General features: G+C 37.8%; 3 protein-coding genes and 1 long non-coding RNA gene across 6 annotated transcripts in view; 2 read left to right on the top strand and 2 right to left on the bottom strand.

Annotated features, from left to right (window-relative positions):
* Positions 1-304: 304 nt before the first annotated feature.
* On the bottom strand, positions 305-8617 carry LOC306847621 (spliceosome RNA helicase DDX39B). 3 transcript variants are annotated; one of them, XM_079381666.1, is made up of 11 exons: positions 8536-8617; positions 7611-7843; positions 7385-7512; positions 7166-7258; positions 5874-6057; positions 5146-5264; positions 2073-2204; positions 1645-1754; positions 1414-1558; positions 1178-1325; positions 305-865 (listed from the first exon to the last, which is right to left on the bottom strand). In XM_079381666.1, exons 2-11 carry the CDS (start codon positions 7840-7842, stop codon positions 849-851), a joined length of 1308 nt encoding a protein of 435 aa, XP_079237792.1. In that variant the 5' UTR covers position 7843; positions 8536-8617; the 3' UTR covers positions 305-848. The 3 variants fall into 3 exon arrangements, with proteins under 3 accessions (XP_079237792.1, XP_079237793.1, XP_079237794.1); XM_079381667.1 differs by having other exon boundaries at positions 8574-8611; XM_079381668.1 differs by lacking the exons at positions 305-865; positions 1178-1325; positions 1414-1558; positions 1645-1754 and having other exon boundaries at positions 1766-2204.
* Positions 8608-9955, top strand: LOC306847623 (DNA-directed RNA polymerase I subunit RPA12-like). The gene is made up of 5 exons (XM_079381671.1): positions 8608-8757; positions 8838-8957; positions 9057-9160; positions 9267-9376; positions 9524-9955. The coding sequence occupies exons 2-5, from the start codon at positions 8840-8842 to the stop codon at positions 9546-9548; spliced, it is 357 nt and encodes a 118-aa protein (XP_079237797.1). The 5' UTR covers positions 8608-8757; positions 8838-8839; the 3' UTR covers positions 9549-9955.
* LOC306847620 (general transcription factor IIH subunit 4-like) overlaps positions 9826-22281 on the top strand; it is a 13570-nt gene continuing 1114 nt past the window's right edge. Inside the window, exons 1-11 of the mRNA XM_079381665.1 lie at positions 9826-9955; positions 10321-10436; positions 11069-11173; positions 11687-11818; positions 11898-12083; positions 12169-12277; positions 16003-16071; positions 16246-16329; positions 20498-20654; positions 20747-20877; positions 20962-21009. Coding sequence (XP_079237791.1) covers positions 10321-10436; positions 11069-11173; positions 11687-11818; positions 11898-12083; positions 12169-12277; positions 16003-16071; positions 16246-16329; positions 20498-20654; positions 20747-20877; positions 20962-21009 — 1137 coding nt within the window. The 5' untranslated portion in view covers positions 9826-9955. The remainder of the gene's footprint in view (positions 9956-10320; positions 10437-11068; positions 11174-11686; positions 11819-11897; positions 12084-12168; positions 12278-16002; positions 16072-16245; positions 16330-20497; positions 20655-20746; positions 20878-20961; positions 21010-22281) is intronic.
* Positions 13840-22281, bottom strand: part of LOC306847624 — an 11033-nt gene continuing 2591 nt past the window's right edge. Inside the window, exons 2-3 of the long non-coding RNA XR_013782172.1 lie at positions 21883-21972; positions 13840-14562 (exon numbers count right to left, since the gene is read on the bottom strand). This is a non-coding gene — a long non-coding RNA (uncharacterized lncRNA). The remainder of the gene's footprint in view (positions 14563-21882; positions 21973-22281) is intronic.

Here is a 22281-nt window from a genome sequence, read left to right as displayed (position 1 = left end):
CTTCAGAAGCACTTCTGTGACACCTTTGCTGTGTAAATGACTTCTTAAGGTCTGAATTCATTAGTCATAGGAGTCCTTAATTTTCTGTGTTCCGCTCTCTCTCTCGTGCACAGATCTAGTGAACCATTCTTTCCAGTGCACAGCATAATGTCTTGTTTGTCATCAGTACGCAAAACTGGGGACAAGGGAAGTTAACTTTTGAATTTAGACTATTTAGGTACCAACCAAAAGTCTTGTGAACCACTCTGAAGTCTTACAAACGAAAGTGTGAGAACACTAACGTTTAAATCATTGAAAACAAAGTGTCTGTAAATTAAACAAACATACTTTATTTGGTTTAACAAGCATTAGTTTAAACAAAGTGGCCATTTGTCTGGCAACTGAACATACACTGAACACATTTCGTTGATACCTACTTCACTGGTAACAAGCATTCAGCATATACTGCTAATATATTGAATAACTTTCAAACAATTTAACATCAATACAATCAACTGTATGGTCCATAATAATCCAATGATGAAAACGCCTCCTCTCACAACAGAAAACAAACATTATGCCTCTCCATTATAAAAAAAACAAAATTCAAAAACAAGCAAATTATTCATATTGGGAGGAAAAATATTAACATTTAAAACAATGCTTTTTTTTTATGTCAACAAGCAAAATCAAACTGAACTACTGAGGAGGTATTGAGAAATCCACTACATTATAGGATACTGTGATATGAGCGGTTTATTCACTAACACCATAACAGTCTATGTGACAGAAAAACTCTCTGTTGCTACCAGTTGCTACAATGCCATGCATCCTCCGAAGAAACTGCTGCCTTTTGTGTTCTGTTGTCTTTATCGTGTTTGTTCAACTAGGAGAAACAGATACACAAGGAGAAAATTACATAAGTGCACAAATTCAGATAACATAAGAACTGTTTTGCCTTATTTCCTCAAAACATTGATTAAATCTAGACAATTTCGACATTTTCCATTTAACAAAAACGCAAAAATTCGATTTCTGTTATATTATTTGGTTTGTTGCAATATCTTTTTTTTGTGTTCTTCAGAAAAAAAGGCAGTTGAACAGGATTCTGAAATAACACTGAATAAATGAGCAAATTTAATTTTTTCGTGAATTATCCCTTTAAAACCAGCTCTAAAGACTGAATATTAACACTCACTATATGAAGAGATGTCAATCTCCTCTGGAAGTTCGCTGATGTTCACCTCAAACCGGTCCTGAACATCGTTCAAAGTGCGGGCGTCAGTCTCATCTGACACAAAGGTGATGGCCAGACCTTTCGTTCCAAACCTGCCGGCCCTTGCAACCTGAAGGAATGAGAAAAGTTAAAGCTGTTCAGATGGGATTCTTTCTCCATAACTTGGCTTTTTTTACTTTCAGATGAACTAAACCAACCCTGTGCAGGTATGTGTCTGAATCTTCAGGCATGTCGTAGTTGAAGGCGATGTTGACTCTTTCGATGTCCATACCTCGGCCAAACAGGTTTGTGGCCACCAGAATCCGTCTCTGGAAATCCTTGAATTGCTGATATCGAGCTAATCTGGGATAATAATAAGAGTCTCAAATGTGATGAGCACCTAAAAAAAAAATCCTACAATCATAACTGTAACATTAACATTTTTTTACCTTTCGTCTTGAGGCATTGCTCTATGAATGGCAATGGCAGGGAAATTTTGCTCCACCAGCAACTGAGCCAGAGCAATACAACGCTGCACGGACTTCACGAAGATCACCACCTGCAATACTAAACAGCTGTAAAACTGTACCAGCCAGCTGTCAATTGCATTTTATCCTCACACAATTTTACCATCTATTCCATTCCATTGGGTTGTAGTTTGCATTTAATTAGATAAAAAAAAATCTGTATTCAAATGGGTTGCGTTGTATTTTGCATTAAAGCATGTGAATGACCAGAGTGCATCGCTTTCAGATATGCAAATGTTTCCTAGAAAGCGGCAAAAATAAATGCGTCTCTTTCTGAAGTCACTCTCGGTTTGCATCGACTTAAGAGTTTGGGGACTTTTTGTGTGTGTCCTGCTGGACTCTTGAGATACCTGATTGAACTCCAACACATCCAGGAGGTCAAAGAGCTTCCTGTTCTTCTCGTTGTCCTTCAACTTGACGTAGTACTGCTGGAGGCCGTGAAGCGTCAGCTTGGTCTCGTCGTCCACAAAAATTTCCATCGGCTAGGACAACCAGTGGAAGCAGGGGGAAGGAGAGGAGGGGTGGGAGAGGAGCGTGCAGGTTCACGGGGTTAAGATTGTGTGAAGACACATACAGGAAAGTTGACAAAACGAGGGTGGTGCAGATTATAATGTTACAAAGGAGTGAAAGAGGAAGTGGTGTTTATGACAGTGTGACGGCATGGGTGGAAAGGGAAAGAAAGACACAAGAACAAAGAAAAACAAGGACAAAATATGTATAAAGATTTTAGAGAAGGACAGTGGTGGGGGAGGAGACGACAATGAGAAGGAGAACATGGTGTTAGAAAGGAGAGAGTTATGAAACAGTAGGAGAAAGGGAGGGAAGAGAAGGGATGGGGGTTAGATTCACCCTCCCCTCCCGTCCCAAGCCAATGAGGACACAACACACACACTTACTGTCTCAACACGTTGATAAATGCTACCCTGCTGTCCTAGGCTACTTTTAGCTACCAATATCAAGCCTAAAATCTTATCTGTGCTATTTCTTAATAAACGTTCAAAAACTACAGTTCTACTATAGAGGAACACAAAGTAAAACTACTTCTGTTACATCAATCAATGTGCAGTTTGACAGAAATGTTAGAACTCGGAAACAAGAGTTTTTCAGTAGAATAAAGTCAACATGAAATCAAAACCCTATTTGCTTTCAAAATACATACTCCTGTTCATAATATGACCGATTCATCAGTGCACATTATTCCACAGAAAAAACCAAAAACATTTGTCTCTGTGGCCTTTCATTAAAATGTCATAACTTGGATGATTTCACCAAGGCCACAGCAACATCTCCCTGGGCAATTCGCAGCTATTGTACTTTTTGGCGAATTGGAGAAATCTCTCTAGCCAGACTTTTCCAATTATTTAATCTGCAATAAACTGTAAGCTTGCTTTAAGATCTGCCTCCATCCAGTCAACAACCAATGGATTGAACCAAGCCCATCCTACATTTTCTTCTTTTCGCTTAACTCTTAACTTAAAAAAAGTGTTAAGAAAAGATCTGTCGCTACTTCTGTTTAACCGCAACTTCAAACAATAGCCATAGAGTCATTAAGTACAAGGCCAATTGTAGTCGGATTCCTGTGTGTACATGCTAAATGAAAGCGAAGTACAATTGCATTATCTAGATCAGGTACAACTTCAGTCGGACATGTAAAAAGGCAAATTATTTTTTTTTAGCCTGACTTTTAGGCTACTGTTGCATGTAATCCAGCCTTTCTGATTTATGAATGCTGATTTTTCATGTTGACTTTAAACACTCATAAACCACCTCACACAATACTGCAACACTGTTAAACATTTAGCAGTGCGAGGTTCAGAAGGCCAAATTCATGTACCAGATTGTTTAACTAAATATACAGAGAACATCCTCAATCTGATCTGATCTGGTAGACTTATGTTTTAGGATCTGGGTTACTAAAACAAGCTAAAACGTTTTTGCGTATAATAGCAAACAATGATGGCCATGGAAAATGACTGAGATTAAAAATCCTATTCAATAACTATTAGTCCCTTGACAGAAGCGCTAAACTCCACCTCCGACCGTGTCTGACACAGTAGCACTGCTAAATGCACATTTGCACTTACCTTCGAGATGTTTAGGCAAATCTATCTTTACTGTCTGTCAATATATCCTCTATTTGCTGCTGAGCTGGTCTAAAGCTCAATGACTCAATGGTCAATGACACAAGTCATTCCGAATATTTAAAAGGGGCTCAAAGTTGTATTTATGGTTTCTTGAGTCACAACTTTGTTGCAAATGGCCACCTAACGGTTCTTCAAGAGCGTCTCTATCTACAACCGCGCATGTCTCCTCTCTCATCAAAGTTTCTTCATCATCTCATCCCTCTCGCTCCGGTCTTCCGCAGCTTAATCCTCCCTTTCTCTCTCTTCTCTTGTCCCTCACACCCGCGCATTCTTTCTCCACCGCTTCGGGCCAGTTTTATCGCCTTGATTTTAACTTAGCGACAGACAGTTTGTCTTTTCTCTTAGGGGCAGATGAGGAACCATTCTAATCAGAGACTGTCAGCTGGATTGATGAAGAGCTGTTCCATCATTGGTTGGTCCACCTGAACTGATTTATGCTGCCAAAGACTAAATCTTTTGTTTCCTTTTATTCCTGCCGTCTGCTTTGTTAAAGAGTAATTAACTGCAGCCCTGGAGTGCCAGTTTGTAGTGAATCTTATGTAGTTTTTAGCAGCTGGCTTGCTTTGTTGGGCCGCCACTTTATCGGTTTAAGTTTTGTGCCCCTCGAGAGTCTCTGGCAGTTGACAACAGAATTCATGAAGCTCCGACAAGTGCTTCTCCTCTTAATTAAAGGTTATTTGAGGACAGATCTCTAGGCTGGAATTACAGTCGAGCAGGAACTAAAGCAATTTGTCTTGTTAAATAGATACTGAGAGTGAAATAATACTCAAACGTGAAGGATTTTTGGTCTCTAAACGCCTAAATGATTTTGAAAGATGCGTTTATGTTTTGAATTTTATGGCTCTTAAGTGAATTTGAAGATACACTAGATTTCTTCCCTTAAAGACATCCTCTTATCCTGTTTAAATACATTGGATGGACTCTTCATGGCTTTAGAAAAGGTTGTTAAAGGAACTATTTAAATTTACAGTGGACTGAGCCTGATGGATGGTGCATTATCGGTTGGCCAAACGGACGTGTGACCGTGTTTGCCAAATGCCGACACAGCGTTGCCAGCTGAGGCTGGGATTAAGGACTTAACATCTTTTTCGCCATGCCTCTATTAGTTAACAGTCTGTGATTATCAAACGGTCAGCAGAGAAGGGCATTTAGTGTTACGATGTCTCAGGGAGGCCGTAAATGGATCCCACTCCTGAGCCTGCTCTTTCAGGTGTGTATGAGGTGGTCTTGTGAAAGGAAGGAGCTGTTGACATGGTAGAAGTAGGAGAGGCGTAATTACATCTTGCATGAACTTTCTGCAGACAGGACGGATCTCTTTACTCAGGGTGGCACTGAACATCATGACCTGCTTCTCGTGAGGGGTCATACGAAAGATCTCCTGAACATCACGCCGCATGTCTGCAGGGGACAGTAAAAGAACAAAGCATTTACATTATTAAAATGAATAATTATCACAGCTGTGTTTGGAACAGCACAGTACAGTACATGGGGAAGTCGTGGCCTAATGGTTAGAGAGTCAGACTCGTAATTCAAAGGTTGTGGGTTCGAGTCTCGGGCCGGCAGGGATTATAGGTGGGGGGAGTTAATGTCCAGCGCTCTCTCCACCCTCAATACCACGACTGAGGTGCCCTTGAGCAAGGCACCGAACTCCCAACTGCTCCCTGGGCACCGCAGCATTGGCTGCCCACTGCTCCGGGTGTTCATGGTGTGTGTGTTCACTGCTGTGTGTGCACTTTGGATGGGATAAATGCAGAGCACAAATTCCGAGTATGGGTCACCATACTTGGCCGTATGTCACGTCACTGTCATAGTGTCAGTATGGATAGTGTGCGCGGAAAACTGTGCAATGTTTACACATTTTTATTAAAAATTTGATTATTTTTGGTTTAAAGATCATGTGATAACAATGGAACAGTAGAATAATGCCTATTGTTTCACCTACAGCTTTTAAAGAGAAATGCGTGTGTGTGTACTGCACAGAATTGAGTATAATTTAATTCTGCTCACCAAGCTGCTCCAGCATTTTGTCGCATTCGTCCAGGATGAAGTGCTTGATGTGGCGCAGGTTGAGACTCTTGTTGCGAGACAGAGCTAGAATGCGTCCAGGAGTTCCCACCACCACATGAGGGCTCTCTCTCTTCAGAACCTCCTCATCCTTTTTTATAGATAAACCACCAAAGAACACTGCCACCTGGGGGAGAGAGACAGTGAGAGCACATGAAGGTGAGCAAAGTTTGTAAATATTAAAAGCAATATTAAAAAGTTTGCTAGATTTGCAGATCATGATCAATTCAGCTCCTGGAATTCAATGACATAGCAAACAAGAAGTGTAAGTGTATCGAAGTGTAACTGCAAATGTAGGTTTTATTTATACAGTTCATTTATCAGTATAGATTACCCATAAACGTGGAGTATTTCAAGAAACATTAGATGACATAAATATTCTATTGTATTGTATTTTTTTTTTAAATGCCTCTTAAAAATGTATTTCATTTATATATTTTTCATTACATATGACATATCAGAATAGATCTACAGAATAGATTATTTTTGGTGCTATAGGCAAAAAAGGCAAAAGTCGTCTCTCAAGGCTGTATTTGTTTGATCAAAGATACAGTAAAAACAGTAATCATGGGAAATATTATTACAATTCAAAATAACTGTTTTCTATCTGAATGTATTTTAAAAATGTATTTATTGCTGATGCAAAGCTGAATTTTCAGCATCATTATTCCAGTCTTCAGTGTCACACGATCCTTCAGAAATCAGTCTAATATGCTGATTTGCTGCTCAAGAATCTTATTATTATCAATGTTGAAAACTCCATATTTTTGTGGAAAATTTGATAATTTTTTTTCAGGATACTTTAATGAGTATATTGTTCAAAAGAACAACATTAATTTGAACTGATCTGTTATAACGCTATGCATGTCTTTTACTGTCACTTGTGATCAGTTTAATGCATCCCTGATGAATAAAAGTATTCATTCTTTTAAAGAAAAATCTAACTGAGCTCAACATTTTTGAACAGTAATGTTTTGTTCCAAACGTAGACTAATGAAATTCCTCTGTGATGTGACTGAATTTCATAGTAATTAATGTATAATTCAGTAAATTGCTCTTCCAATTGAAATTCCAACACAAGAATGGAAAAAGAGCCTTTTTTATATGTCACAACCTCTTGTACAGTACAGATCAGAAGAGATTTTAAAAAGTAAGTAGTCCTCATATAGCCTGCTTTCGTAAATCTGAAACATTTGAACTAAAGTGTTCCTAGATTTGTAAATTTGTCTTCTTACCTTGACACTGGGCATGTATTTGGAGAAGCGCTCGTACTCTTTGCTGATCTGGAAAGCCAGCTCTCGGGTGTGACACATCACCAACACTGATACCTGGGTGAAAGCAATCACTGGTCAACCCCAAAAATTGTGGGATGGCACATAAAGCACACTCAGACAAATCATTTTATTTATGTCTTAGTTCTTTGTTTTCAAAGCCTTTAAAAAGATTGCCATTACCTGCCCGGTCACTGGCTCCAGCTGCTGAAGGGTGGCCAACACAAAGACAGCCGTTTTCCCCATTCCAGACTTGGCCTGACATAATACATCCATCCCCAGGATCGCCTGAGGAATGCACTCATGCTGAACTGGAAGAGAAAAAAAAAAAAACACACACACACACACAAATATCTTTAAATATTCTGAAAACAAAAACCCTTATATGAGCACATGTTGAATTGCTCACCTTCAGATGGATGTTCAAAGCCACAGTCCACTATAGCTCTCAGCAGTTCTGGTTTGAGAAGGAAATCCCTGAATCCCGAGGAGTGGATGGACACATATGACCCTTTGACCCCTTCTTTCCTGATGGATATTCCACCATCGTTGTGTCCAAGGCCCGTGTCCCCGACACCCCCTGCATCAACCTCATCCTCCTCATAGTCCAACAGCTCGTTCTCAACGTCGTTCTCCGTCATCCTGTGGAGAGATTGGGAAAAGAAAACAAATAAATACATAAGTAATCAAAGTAAATGAATAATACAGTGACAGTCCCTCTTCCTGTTAATCATTATGTAATGTAATAAATCAATATCTCATATCTACTATCATCAGCTATATTTTCTATGTGTGTTTGTAAATATATATATGTATATGTATGTGTTTGTGTGTATATATATATATATATATATATATATATACACACACATATATATATTTATTTTATTAGATTTTATAACATGATTAACATTTTATTTGACAGACACACACATAATGTTATCAAATATAATAAAAAATACTATAAACTATATATAATTTTACTTGATAACATAATTATAAGTAACAATACATCATAAATTACATTAGAATTAACTCGACTTGATAAAAGCCAGATAAACAAAAATCACATTCTCTAGCATCACAATTCCTAAAAATGCACATTCATTTAAAGCTGCCGTTTTATCTTAATTAATACGCGAGTAATTAAGGGGGCAGGTCAAACTAGCAAACTATATATTAGCTGTAGCTTTTCCATTTAGCCCCAGAGACACAGCGGGCCATACACTGACTACAGCACAACATTCCCGTGTGTTTTCTGACGGACTATAAAATCTGTTATCGCTTCCCGTGTTTATTTTGATTGTTTTATAGCACTAAATAATCGTAGTTACCTCGAAATACTGTATGAAGCAGTTGAATTTCACTGCACCTGCTAGATAGGTTGGCGACGGCGTCATCAATCCGCGACTAATCGACTGTTTCTATGAAGGACCCAACATGTGGAACTGCCTTGAGAAGAGACATCTCAGATTATAGACGATTAATCTTCTTATTGTTATTGAAACCAGCGTAGATATTGCACGTTTAAGACCGCTGTGTTTGAGCTTGAATAAGTAAGTTCTGTTTATGTGGATACACGCATCCTGACTCATCTTGTTTTGAACCTAGTGTATAAATCAGTGTTCTTTTCCAGAAATGTCATGTTTTAGTGGTGATCTCAACTTTTGCCCGGAATGTGGGAATATTCTTCCTGTGCCTGGCAGGGAAAATACTATTACCTGCCCACGTTGCTCTTTCAAAATCCCAGTTCGAGGTGAGAAACATGAGTTATTGAATATTTTGGATGTGACACTACACCCAGCAGCAGAGGTTTATGATAAATCAGTAAGTTAGCTGTACGGTTCTCTCTCAGAATTCACAGGTCAAGTTATTAAATCCTCGGTGGTGTTTAATCCTCTGGATCAGAGCTCCAGCATTGTTGAGAGCGAAGAGGACGCTGAATTGAAGGGGCCAGTGGTAAGTTATTTAAAAATACAGTGATTCTTAAATAGTATTGGTTCTGTTTGGAATGTCACCCAAAGACATTTCACCTGTTTCTCATCTTCCACAAACTTTACATTAGATTGACAGGAGATGTTCCCGCTGTAATAAAGAAGGAATGGTTTATCACACGAGACAGATGAGATCTGCAGATGAAGGACAGACAGTCTTCTTCACATGCATACACTGCAGGTAATTCACATGTTATGCTCTTAAACACACAATTTATACTTGTTCCAGTAGGATGTTCTGAATGCTGTTTAGTCATTGTTTTAAGTGATCATTAGGTCTATATGTGCACTGATGGCAGAAATCTTTCATTTGATTTCTCTGTTACAGGTTCCAAGAAAAGGAAGATTCATGAGAAAACTGCTGCTGTTGGCATTTACATTTATTGGTTACCAGAATTTAAATAGTATGAAATATTAAAAATGCTTAGGTACATGTTTATATGTAAATAATAAAAAAGAAAAATTTGGTTTTTTTTTTTGCAGGGCTGATTTTGATTTTATACTATATAGTTTACGTTAAATATACATAATGGCTTTAAAAAAAATCCTTATAGTAATACTTATTTTTATATAAGTTTACGAAGAAGTAGAGTTTACCCTCCCTACGCGCGGCACGTGAACCAATCAGACTCCGTTTCGGCGGTCACGTGCTCATTCAACATGGCTTCTTACTATTAGTACTGAATACGTGCATGAATGCTTGTGAAGAAATAAAATGATTCACTTCATCTAATGCGCTCCCTGACGCATGTGAAACAAGGTAAGCCTACTGACTGTATATTAAATATATTTTAAAGCGAAAAACACACTTGTACGTTTTTCTGTAATCATTAATTGCACGCAACAATAAGCACAATGATACATAATGAAATATCGTCTCTATTGTATTCGTTGCTGTTGACTTGTGATTTCAGTGTATTTTTGTTTATATAACTTATAGCCATTGAATGTGCTCTAACGCCTCAGTTACAGATTCCTTTGCAAAAATGTTACAATATGATAATTGACATGTATTATATATATAAACAGTATGGCGCTGTTTTTATCACTCACCATGGCCTTTCATTACAGTAATAAGTCATAATGCAAGTCATCCTTTGCCTCTTCGTTCTTCTGTATAAACAGATGAAGCTTCGAGTCCAGCTGCAGTGCAAGAACTTGCATGAGTATCTAAAGGAATTGAGTCCAGAGATCCTCGACAGGCTCTACAATCACCCTGCAACATGCCTGGCAGTCTACAGGTCCATCTGGCTTTAGTCTTTAAATATACATGCATATTTACATGTATGAATGTCATTTGATTAGATAATACAAGTGGCATTTATTAAAGAAGAATGCACAACATACTTTTCAAGCCAACAAAATTTTTACATAAAAGTAAAGTGACGTACGACCAAGTATCCAAAGTGCACACACACAGCAGTGAACACACACACACACACCGTAAACACACACCCGGAGCAGTGGGCAGCCATTTATGCTGCGGCGCCCGGGGAGCAGTTGGGGGTTCGGTGCCTTGCTCAAGGGCACCTCAGTCGTGGTATTGAGGGTGGAGAGAGCGCTGGACATTCACTCCCCCCACCTACAATCCCTGCCGGCCCGAGACTCGAACCCACAACCTTTGGATTACGAGTCCGACTCTATAACCATTAGGCCACGACTTCCCCGTATATGATAGTTCTAACATATATCAGATTTAAGGTGCCACTTGGTTTGTTTTTTTTATCTGATATAACATTCATAAATGTTATGTGCCTTAATTGTCCCTATTGTGCCTATTATTATTATTATTATTATTATTATTATAATAATACTAAAACTGAGCCAATCAGCATTAACCATTGTGTAACCTCACTCATTCATCTTCAAACAGGGAACTTCCATCACTGGCAAAGAATTATGTGATGCGGATGCTGTTTTTGGATCATCCACTCCCGCAAGCTGCAGTCGCGCTGTGGGTTAAAAAAGACAGTCAAAAGTAAGTACAATAGTACAACAGTTTTACCATCCTAATACAAATTGGGGTAACATTCTATATTAAGGTGTCCTTGTTACACATGTAACGTACTTACTAGTTTTATAATAATAAATTCTGCATAATTACAAGTAACTTTAAACCTAACCTTAACCATATAGTAAGTACATGTGGTTAATTAATATTACTCAGTACTTTAATGTATAATTACACTGTAACAAGGACACCTTAAAATAAAGTGTAACCCAAATCGGCATATTAAAAGGTTTTCTGTAGGCTCATGTGACACTGGAGTAATAGCTGATCAAATTCAGCATTGCCATCACAGTAATAAATTATGAAGTATATTCAAACAGAAAACAGTTCTTTTAAATTGTAGTAATATTTTACAATATTACTATAAATGAAGCCTTGGTGAGACGTCTTACTAAAACATCTTACCCACCCCAAACATTCGAACAGTAGTGTCATGCATTACTTTCATTTTAAAGGTATGTGTTGCTTTGCTTTTCCTAGAGACCACGATCAGTGCGTGTCAGTGTTAACTGGCCTACGGCTCTGGCACAGTCAGCACCTTCAAGGTGGACTTCAAGGCTTTGTGCTCAACCCTGTGTTCAAAGACAACCTGAGAATAGCACTTCTAGGCGGGTGAGGAACACAGTTTAGATTAAGAACCATATTTAATGTTGTAGAAGCAGATTTACTAGACTAATGTTCACTTTGTCAGTGGTAAACCATGGGCAGATGAAGGCAGCAACCTGGGTCCCGATCGTCACGCGAGGGATGTCGAAAGTCTCGACCGCTATGCTATGGAGCGTTGGGAGGTCATCCTTCACTTCATGGTGGGCTCTCCCAGTGCAGCCGTCAGCCAGGATCTGGCCCAGCTCCTCACACAGGCCGGGCTCATGAAGAAGTAGAGCACGCCATCACTCAACTAAAGTAGGTCAGACAAGAAGGGTAGACAAACAATGATCCTGATCTGTTTTTTCCTCTCTCAGCGAGGCTGGCGAGGCTCCTTGTATCACATCAGCAGGGTTTCAGTTCCTGCTGCTGGACACAGCGTCTCAGCTGTGGTACTTCACCCTGCAGTACCTCAAAACAGCACAGGTCAGTGCATGACCTATAGAGTCTATACATTTAAAGACCAGATTTACTAATGGTTTGCACCAGCGCAAACCCACTTTTATGAGATGTGAGAGATCTTAAATGTTTGAGGTACTATCAGTGATTCTGCCAAATATACCCTTTAGCAGTAGATACTACTTGATCTATGACTATGATTCACAGTTTCTAACAATAAAAAATTAAAATAAATCCTAATAATTAATCCAGGTGAGGCAAACTTTGTTTTATTGATGTGAATGCAATGTGTAGAAAAAGCAACCACACTTTCCTATGGCGTGGAAATTGTTTCAAACATGTTACGATACTGCATATCCAAACTCTTGGTAGCTTCAGAAGCTGTTAAAATGAACCGAAACCTTTCTTCCAAATATCTCTAAAACTGATTCAAGTAAAGAATCTTATGAATAGACTACAGAAAGCAAGGTAATGTGGCTCAACTTGACTATTTCAGTGCATTTTTTGCACTCAGATGTGTTTTCCATGCATATTGTTTTGATAGAGGGAAACAATACAATTCTAATTACATAAGTGTGTGTGTGTGCGTGAATGTGTCTGTTTTGCACTCTTGATGTTGTTTTTAAAGTAACTTCTTCCTTGCCGTCCACTTTTTTTACTGCATTGTAGTTGAATTATTGTTATTTAATACATACAGAGCCGTAGTTCACTGACAAGCAATGAGAATCGAATGAGATTCATCTGCGATTTTGAATGCGATATTGCGTAGCTTGTCAGCGAACTACGGCTCTGTGTATTAAATGACAATAATTCAACTACAATGCAGCAAAAAAGTGGACGGCAAGGAAGAAGTTACACTTTAAAACATCAAGAGTACAATGTTCAAATGCCATAAGTCACCAAGTTTCGTACCAAAAAATTCAAAACAGAAAATTTTTCAGTCACCAGCTAATAGACCTACAAGTCTCTGTGTAAAAGTAACATTATGATGCTGTCATTTGTACCCTCCTGTAAATTGGCTCTGAATCTCAGGTGAAAATTGACATTATGACCCCCCCTCTACAAAACAGTGGATTACTTGGTAAATATTCACCCATGACATTTAATATTCTGGCTTTCATCACTATACATGTTTATCTATCTTCAGAAAAAATATTAGCAAATCAAAAATTTGAGCCGGGGACCTCTGGTTGAGTTGACACGGAATGACTCAAATTCATTTTACAAGCTTTTTTTACACTAATGTAACTTCATAGGTAATTTAACAAAAGTATTTTTGTCACCTAATATTACTCGATACATTACCAGGTCCAAAATGACCATTTAAAAATGATCTGTTTAATTTAATTATAATTAATTACATTTAATTATGCTTACTAAATGTACCCTTACTAAAAATTATGCAGTTTTCATCTCTTCTGGGTCATTATGGTATGATTTGTCTGTGTTCTTTCATTTGCATATTGTCAGTAGATCAACCGCCGAACTCTCCATTATCATCGACGTGTTTATGGGATTGCGATTTCACGCTAATTTGCCCTTTAGTAAATCTGGCCCTGAATATACCCCACATTATGATATATGTCTCATGAAGGTTTACATGCACAGAATAGTCACCTTTATTTATATAGCGCTTTTAACAATGTAAAACAATATCAAAAAAGGAAAATAGTGTCAATGTAAAATGAAAAGATAAAAAAAAAAAAAGATTTTCAGTTAAAGGCATTTCATTATTGAATTCAGTGATGTCATCATCTAGCTCAGTTCAGTTTAAATAGTGTCTTTGCAATCAGGTCGACGATATCGCTGGAAATGAAGTGTCCCCAACTAAGCAAGCCAGAGGCGACAGCAGCAAGGAACCAAAACTCCATCGGTGAGAGAATGGAGAAAAAAACCTTGGGAGAAACCAGGCTCAGTCGGGGGGGGGGGCTAAACGAACCAGCAGTTAAATTCCAACTGCAGCAAAGTCAGATTGTAAGGGCTCAACTGGTTCCAGTGGTCTTTCCCGATGGCTGTCTAAGTGGTGGGGTCCTCACTGGGGATCTGTCTCTGGCGCTCATCTCGGTGTCCTGGACTCCGCTGACGTTCAGGGCTGTAGAGGTCGTCTCTGGGTGCTGATCCACCATCTGATCTGGATACGGACTGGATCTGGTGACTGCAGTGACCATCTGGGCTGGATACGGACTGGATCGGGTGGCTATGTTGACTGGGGATATGTCCCCGGGGCTCATCCAGGTGTTCGGCCTCCGCCGACGATCAGGGCCACATACATCATCTCCCGGCACTGATCCACCATCTGATCCTGACACGGACTGAGAAACAGACAAATATTAGCGTAGATGCCATTCTTCTTACAATGTAACGAGTACATCATGTGTTATGGGGAGTGTTCCCGGTTCCGGTTGATCTAATTAATGCAGCCTAACAATCCTTTAACGGATTTGAATAATAGAAGTGTATTAGTGTGTTATGTGTAAACCAGGTTAAAGAAATGTGTCTTTAATCTAGATTTAAACTGACAGAGTGTGTCTGCCTTCCGAACAGTATTTGGTAGATTGTTCCAGAGTTTGGGTGCTAAATAGGAAAAGGATCTGCCGCCCGCAGTCAATTTTGATATTCTAGGTATTATCAAATGGCCAGAGTTTTGAGAACTGAGCTAGTCGCATCCAATGCAGTATCTACAGCCCTCACATTCTTACTATCCTCAACTAAAGTTTGGATGCGTGTCTCTAATTCTGAAACCTTCTCTGTCAGCCTAACTATTTCCCTGCATTTATCACATGTGAATCCCTCATCGCCGACAGAGAGAGATAAACCATACATGTGACATGAAGTGCAAACAACAATAGCAGAAGTAGCCATTACTCACCGTGACTGATGAATGATACCAACTTAACTTACCACTTACTGTTGTTTGAACTCGTGAAAATGGAGCGAGAAAAAAGAAAATGGGTGCGAATAGAAACGCGAATGGAACCGCGAGTAACTAGCTAACCAGCGGATGCGCTGCACTCGGTTTTAAAAAGCGAACGATCAAATTAGTTTGATAGATAATGCCAGAAATATGGTGGGAATTAAGTGATCACTTTAAACAACAGGGAGTGAAAGTAAGGTAAAGATTCAATAAAGCGGAGCTACAAACGCAAACCTCTCAGCAGCACAACAGACAGGGACAGGATAAATAGTCTGACAGCAGATTCACATGTACCCAGTTGAAATTGTGAATAAAATTTATGTGCATGCAAAAAGTGCAATAACAGCGAGTAGCTTCTGAGTGCTGTTGAAGAAAGATAAACAACTTAGCATGGTATAGCAGTGCGTTTGCCTTTCTAACATATTGAAAAAAAGTGGCTTTCTTCTTGCTTTGCTAACTTTGCTTAACAAAAGTTAAGAATTTATAAAAGCACCCCAAAATGATGTCTCTATCTAATGAAAACATATGGCCTTTAATAACTAGACATCTGGATGGGAGTAATTTCACTGGGTGAGAGAATGTCTGCACTGCATTGCGTATGCGCACAACGTATTTTTGAATCTGACTGTGAAAGTTGTCAGATACAGATGTTTGCATGCCAATCGCTCCTATTCCTTCAGTCTGATAGTTTTTATTCCCTCAAGGTGTTTACATAATGACTTTTCATTCAGTTGAGTTGTTATTCTGATTGTATTATAAGGCTGCATGTAAACGTGGTTAGTGTGTTGGAAAATCTGGCTCCACCTCCTTATTAACAGTCTGATCTTCTCCTTCATAGTCAAGAGCAATGGACCTGGTGGAGATTCTTTCCTTTTTGTTCCAACTGAGTTTTTCCACTCTTGGTAGGGTGAGTGTTGCTTTTACAATGTCAAGAATAACACATGAGTCATAGATAAAAGCCATTACTTATCGTAATTAAATTAAAGAAGCCATTCTGCTATAGTCCCATAAAGTAGATTTGCTTGCTTGCTTATTAAAATGTTTTGATTTTTACTAGTGTGATTTGTTGTTTTTCTTGCAGGATTATTCTGTGGAGGGCATGAGTGAGTCTCTGCTCACATTTTTGCAACATTTACGAGAGTTTGGTCTGGTTTTCCAAAGAAAGGTCAGTCATCAAGTAAAAGTGCTGACTAGCTTTGTGTGAGGATCAAACCATACATATAAAATATAGATAATAATAAAAATGTACAGTGCAGTGTGCAAATTAGTCACACTTTAAAAGATTCAGATCATCAAACAAATTTTAATATTACACAAAGGTAATGCAAGTAAATACAAAATGCAGTTTTTAAATGATGATTTCATTTATTAAGAGAAAAAGGCTACATGTAAACAAGTAAACCTACCTGGTCCTACGTGAAAAATGAATCACCCCCTCCTGTTAAATCATGAAAGAACTGTGATTAACCAGATTATTTTAGAATGCTGGGTTAAATTTCACTAGACACACCCAGGCCTCATTAATGCCAGACCTGTTGAATCAAGAAATCGCTTAAATAGAACCTTTCTGACAAAGTGAAGCATGCTTAAAGAGCAACACGTCATGGTGCAATCTAAAGAAATTCAAGAACAGATGAGAAACTTGTTGACATATATCAGTCTGGAAAGGGTTATAAAGCCATTTCTAAGGCTTTGGGACTCCAGCGAACCACGGTCAGAGCCATAAATGGAGAAAACAGCGGTGAACCTTCCCAGGAGTGGTTGGCCTACCAAAATTACTCCAAGAGCGCAACGACAACTCATCCAGGAGGTCATAACAGAACCCAGAACAACATCTAAAGAACAGCAGGAACTAACTTGCCTCAATTAAGGTTAGTGTTCATGATTCAACAATAAGAAAGAGACTGGGCAAAAACGGCATCCATGAGAGAGTTCCAAGGCAAAATCCACTGCTGACCAAAAAGAACACAAAGGCTCGCCTCACATTTGCCCAAATATATCTTGATTATCCCCAAGACTTTTGGGAAAATATTCTGTGGACTGATGCAACAAAAGTTGAACTTTTTGGAAGGTGTGTGTTCCGTTACATCTGGCATAAAACCACCACAGCATTTCATAAAAAGAACATCTTACCAACAGTCAAATATGGTGGTAGTAGTTAGTGATGCACCGATTATGATTTTTTTTTTTTTTTTTTTCCATGGCCGATTCCGATACAGATTTTTTACAAGCAAACTGACCGATTCCGATTTTTATTTTTTTCTGTAAGCAACAAACAAGAATGAAAGTATACATAAACGAGATGTTTATTTGGTATTTAACAGGCCAAACTGGCTTTTGGCTATTGAAAACAATAACTGCAACCATCTGAAATTAAAGGCAGTAACTGCAGTAAGTACACTCAATACAAACATAGATGATACTGACATCAGCATTTAGCTTTTGTTTTTAAATTGGGTTGAAACTACATACAATTGGCCTTAAATGAAAACATTAACTGTAACCATGTGAAATTAAAGACAACAACTGCATAGTTACAATCCAAACAACACAATCAGCACACATTCAACAGTCCAAACAAAGATGTTACTTAATCAGCATTTCTTTTCAATTTTCATTTGGTGTAAAGAAAAAAGTCTTTACCAGTTAAACTAAATAAAACCAAAGTAGGCTATATAAATTATTCCAAAAGGTTAAATCAAATAAGGTTTAGTGCAATGAGTAAAACAAAGATGCAACAGCAGGTGCTTTTTAAATCAAATGAAGTCAATGTAATTTTAAGGTAAAATAAAAATAATGTACAGAACTGGCGTTTACTTCTGTCTTTTCAAAAGCTCATGCAAGATCTTCTTTACAAAAACAAGTATTTTTGCTTTGTCACAAGTTCATAAGAAGCTGAGCTGAACAAATGTTCACTGTCTACGCTTTTGAAGGACGCGGACAGATACGGTCGCACAACTTCAGCGCAGGAAAGTGGCTCTTATTTGTGCACCAGTACACCCACGGCTGTTCGCTTCTTGGTATCTGTTTTTCTGTGTTTGTTGTGCTTGTGCCGAATGTCTTCCACACATATGACTTGTTCGCGAATGATTACAATGTAGTGTGCACGCGTGCGCACTTTCGGTTCCAATTTATGGCCGGTCATCCGGTGCATCCCTAGTGGTAGTGTGATGATATGATGCTTTGCAGCTTCAGGACCTGAACGACTTGCTGTAATTGATGAAACCATGAATTCTGCACTCTATAAGAAAATCCTGAAGGAGAATGTCCAGCCGTCAGTTTGTGACCTCAAGCTCAAGCACACTTGGGTTATGCAGCAGGACAATGATCCCAAACACACCAGCAAGTCCACCTCTGAATGGCTCAAGAAAAACAAAATTAAGGTTTTGGTGTGGCCAAGTCAAAGTCCGGACTTAAATCCGATTGAGATGCTGTTGCATGACCTTAAACAGTCCTTTCATGCTTGAAAACCCTCCAATGGGGCTGAATTAAAACAATTCTGCAAAGAAGAGTGGACTCATTGCCAGTTATCACGAACGCTTGATTGCAGTTGTTGCTGCAATCAAGTTATTAGATTTAGGGGGCAATTACTTTTTCACATAGGGCCAGGCAGGTTTGGGCAGCTTTTTTCCCTTAATAAAATAAATCATTATTTTAAAACTGCATTTTGTATTTACTCGGGTTATCTTTGTGTAATATTAAAATTAGTTTGATCTGAATCATTCAAGTGTGAAAAATATGCAATAAAATAAAAACAGAATCACACCACTGTATTTGTATGCACACTCACACACAAAAGTAAGAAATAAAGTTTATTTTTTTATGTTTAAGATGTCTGTTATGCTCACCCAGGCTGCATTTATTTGATTAAAAATACAGTAAAATGGTAATATTTTAAAATGTAATTTATTCCTGTGATACAAAGCTGAATTTTCAGCATCATTACTCCAGTCTTCAGTGTCACATGATTCTTCAGAAATCATTCTAATTTGCTGCTCAAGACAAATCATATTTATTATTATTAAAAACAGTTGTGCTGCTTCATGCTTTTGTGGAGACTGTGATACATTCACAGTCTCCACAAAAACGAATTTTGGCCGATACCGATATATTTCCTTTTGTTTGGAAACAACACCAAGTCTCTTCTGTGCAGAAATTATAAGCAAAATATTTTTTATTTTGGTTAGTTTTTAACAACTCATTTGTTAGAATTAAATAAACAATTTAGTTTTTTGAAAGTACATTGAAGCTTTGAAAATAAATAAACTATAACAATCGCTGCATTTTTTTTTCCCAGAAAGATGCTGTTACCCCTAACATTTTGTTTTAAGATTTAACATTTGTAGATGGTCTAAAGAGTTGTACAATTTCTGAAAACCTTTTGTAGCTTATGATTTGTTTAAAAAATAAAACGCATTACACATTAATGAATAAATCTGTATATATAAAATTACTTAATTTACAAGTGACGTTTGTTTGTTTTTTTTTTTTTTTCATGTAAGCTATAGCTTCTGACCTTTTTAAATCAAAATATACTAATTGTATGACATCAATTTCTGCTTTAATACAGTCTAAATGTTATTTGTGTAGGCTATTTTACATTTAACTTAAATAGAAGTAGGCCAACAGCGCCCCCTACAGATTAAAACTCATTACCGAACGGGCATTAGTACCTGGGGGAGGCTGCCGCTGCTGCCGCTGCAGGTGCTATCACCGTTTACTCTATCACACACCGAACGCGCCATTCTCACTTTAAATGCAGCAATTGAAAACAGTGAATCTAATCACCATTCAGAAAAAAACTTTGCTTCAAGAACGAGCCACACTGCTGACGTGATCTAATCACTAACACACCCTGAGCATATGAGAGTTAACCCATTCCTCTTATCGGCAAGACATAACGGCATAATTTTTCATATCAGGCCGATGCCGATATTTACATTTAAAGCCATTATCGGCCGATTCCGATAATATCGTGCATCCCTACATTGTTTTATGACTATAAAATTCTAAATAACAGCATTATTTGAAATAGAAATATTTTGCAACAATATAAATGTCTTTATTGACACTTCATGAATTGAAAAATATACATTTTTTTTCAAAATAAATTTTACTGACCCCAAACTTTTGAATGGTAGTGTGTGTATATATGTAAAATTAATAACTTATTTATTTATTGATTACTAGTGACAGTCAAAGTGCTGTTAGAATTTTAGAGTAATCTAACAAATATTGACTTTAAAAGTGCAAGACTTTAAATGCATTGTATTGGAAAGTTGACTTTAAATATAACTAAAGCAGTTGCACCAATTTGCATCATCTCTTCACAGAGGAAGTCAAGGAGGTACTACCCTACCAGGTTGGCCATAACTCTAGCTGCAGGGGTCACATTAAACTCTGCCTCTTCTGTACTCGGAGCCACACCAGGAACAGGAGACACAGGCTTCATCGTTGTAGAAACAAATTACCGTGTATATGCCTATACAAGTATGTCATCACACACACCGACTTGTCTAAAATGCAATACACTGAACAAGATCAGTCAAGGAAAACAAGCTTCCTTCATCTCTCTTTGACAGACTCTGAACTCCAGATTGCACTAGTAGCTCTATTTAGCGAGATGCTGTATCACTTTCCAAACCTGGTGGTTGCACAGGTAACCAGAGATTCGGTGCAGCAGGCCATCGCTAACGGCATAACTGCACAGCAGGTGAGAGTAAGCGCAGTCGCTGTAACCCACAACCTGTTGCTCTGCAGATTGGTTTGTTCTTTGACATGCGTTTTGTGATTTCAGATCATTCACTTCTTAATGACCCGAGCACACCCAGTAATGCTTAAACAGGTAATTGCTAACAGGTTTTATTTTGACCATTGTGCTAATGAAAAGGGTTTAATTTTTTTAGGGCTGAGTGATTTATAGCAAAAACATTATGGTATTTATAATAATTATTATTTCTAGTAATTCATCTATAATAGTGAATAATTTATTAAAATGGGTTGAATTAATTAAATTAAGTGCTTATAATGATTTATTTAAAATTTGTGTGTTTTGTGTTAATCCAGTTGATTAATTTAAAATCTCATTAATCCTATTCATTAAAAATCTATTAATTCCGTAAAGCACTTTAATAATGACTTATTTTTCTTGGCCTGCCTGAAAATTTGCTCTCTGGTTTGGTCCAAAAAAATAAAAAGTCAATAGTATTTTTCCTCTGGCTTCTTAATTTTGCGGAAAAGAAGCTCTGTGGCCAACAAAAATTTCTGATTCTTACAAAAAAAATTTCACTGTTGATTTTTCACCTTCAGAAAGACCTAAGTTCCTGTCTGATTTTTCTTTTAGCTGTTGAAAACAAAACAAGATATTTTGAAGAATGTTGGTAACCAAACAGTTGACGGTACCCATTGACTTGCATAGTATTTCTTTACCATTCTATGGAAGTCAGTGGGTACCGTCAACTGTTTGGTTACCAACATTCTTCAAAATATCTTGTTTTGTGTTCAACAGAAGAAAGTAAATCATACAGGTTTGGAACAACTTGAAGGTAATTAAATGACTACAGAATTTGTATTTTTGTGTGAACTCTTTATTTAAGCTTTGACAACTCTTTAAGTCTTTAAAACATTTTCCCTGAAAGTCTGAGTTAGAATAGCTTGAAAGAGTGTGATGATAAACACAACGAGGCTGCAGAGGTGACTACTGAGTAGATGAATTTACCTGTTCAGTGTGATCTTTAATGTCCTCGGCAATTTTTGTTGTCCCATTTAGCCACTGGTTAGCAACTGCTTTTTTCAAGACCAGTAAAAGCTTTAAAAAACACAAATGGGGTATTATTTTATATTATGTCATAGAATAAAGTGTGAAAATATCTTGAGCTTGTGTTCACCACAGACCATGTTTCAGACATTTAACCAAAAAACATTGATTTCAGGATGATGAAACAGGAAATGCTAAAAGAAAATAAAAATATGCTAACTTATTTCTAGGTTTTGGCCTACAAAAATGTCATTTCACAGCACTCTATAGTTTCCCCTTATAGGCTTAGATGTCCCTTAGGTGTCTCCCTTGTGCAATATGGTGATTCTTATCGTGAAAATTCTATATACTGCTATACAA

The sequence above is a fragment of the Barbus barbus genome (genome assembly GCF_936440315.1).
Source record: "Barbus barbus genome assembly, chromosome: 27".
Lineage (NCBI taxonomy): Eukaryota > Metazoa > Chordata > Actinopteri > Cypriniformes > Cyprinidae > Barbus > Barbus barbus.
Note: the sequence above shows the minus strand (reverse complement) of the source record. Positions and strands in the feature narration are given on the sequence as shown.

Coding starts and splice junctions, on each gene's coding strand:
- LOC306847621 (XM_079381666.1), bottom strand. CDS start 7,842: ATGACGGAGAACGACGTTGAGAACGAGCTGTTGGACTATGAGGAGGAT. Junction 1,755..2,072: donor ATGTGTTGGAGTTCAATCAG/GTATCTCAAGAG, acceptor TTAGTATTGCAG/GTGGTGATCTTCGTGAAGTC. Junction 1,559..1,644: donor GCAATGCCTCAAGACGAAAG/GTAAAAAAATGT, acceptor TTATTATCCCAG/ATTAGCTCGATATCAGCAAT.
- LOC306847623 (XM_079381671.1), top strand. CDS start 8,840: ATGTCATGTTTTAGTGGTGATCTCAACTTTTGCCCGGAATGTGGGAAT. Junction 8,958..9,056: donor TTTCAAAATCCCAGTTCGAG/GTGAGAAACATG, acceptor GTTCTCTCTCAG/AATTCACAGGTCAAGTTATT. Junction 9,377..9,523: donor TTCACATGCATACACTGCAG/GTAATTCACATG, acceptor TCTCTGTTACAG/GTTCCAAGAAAAGGAAGATT.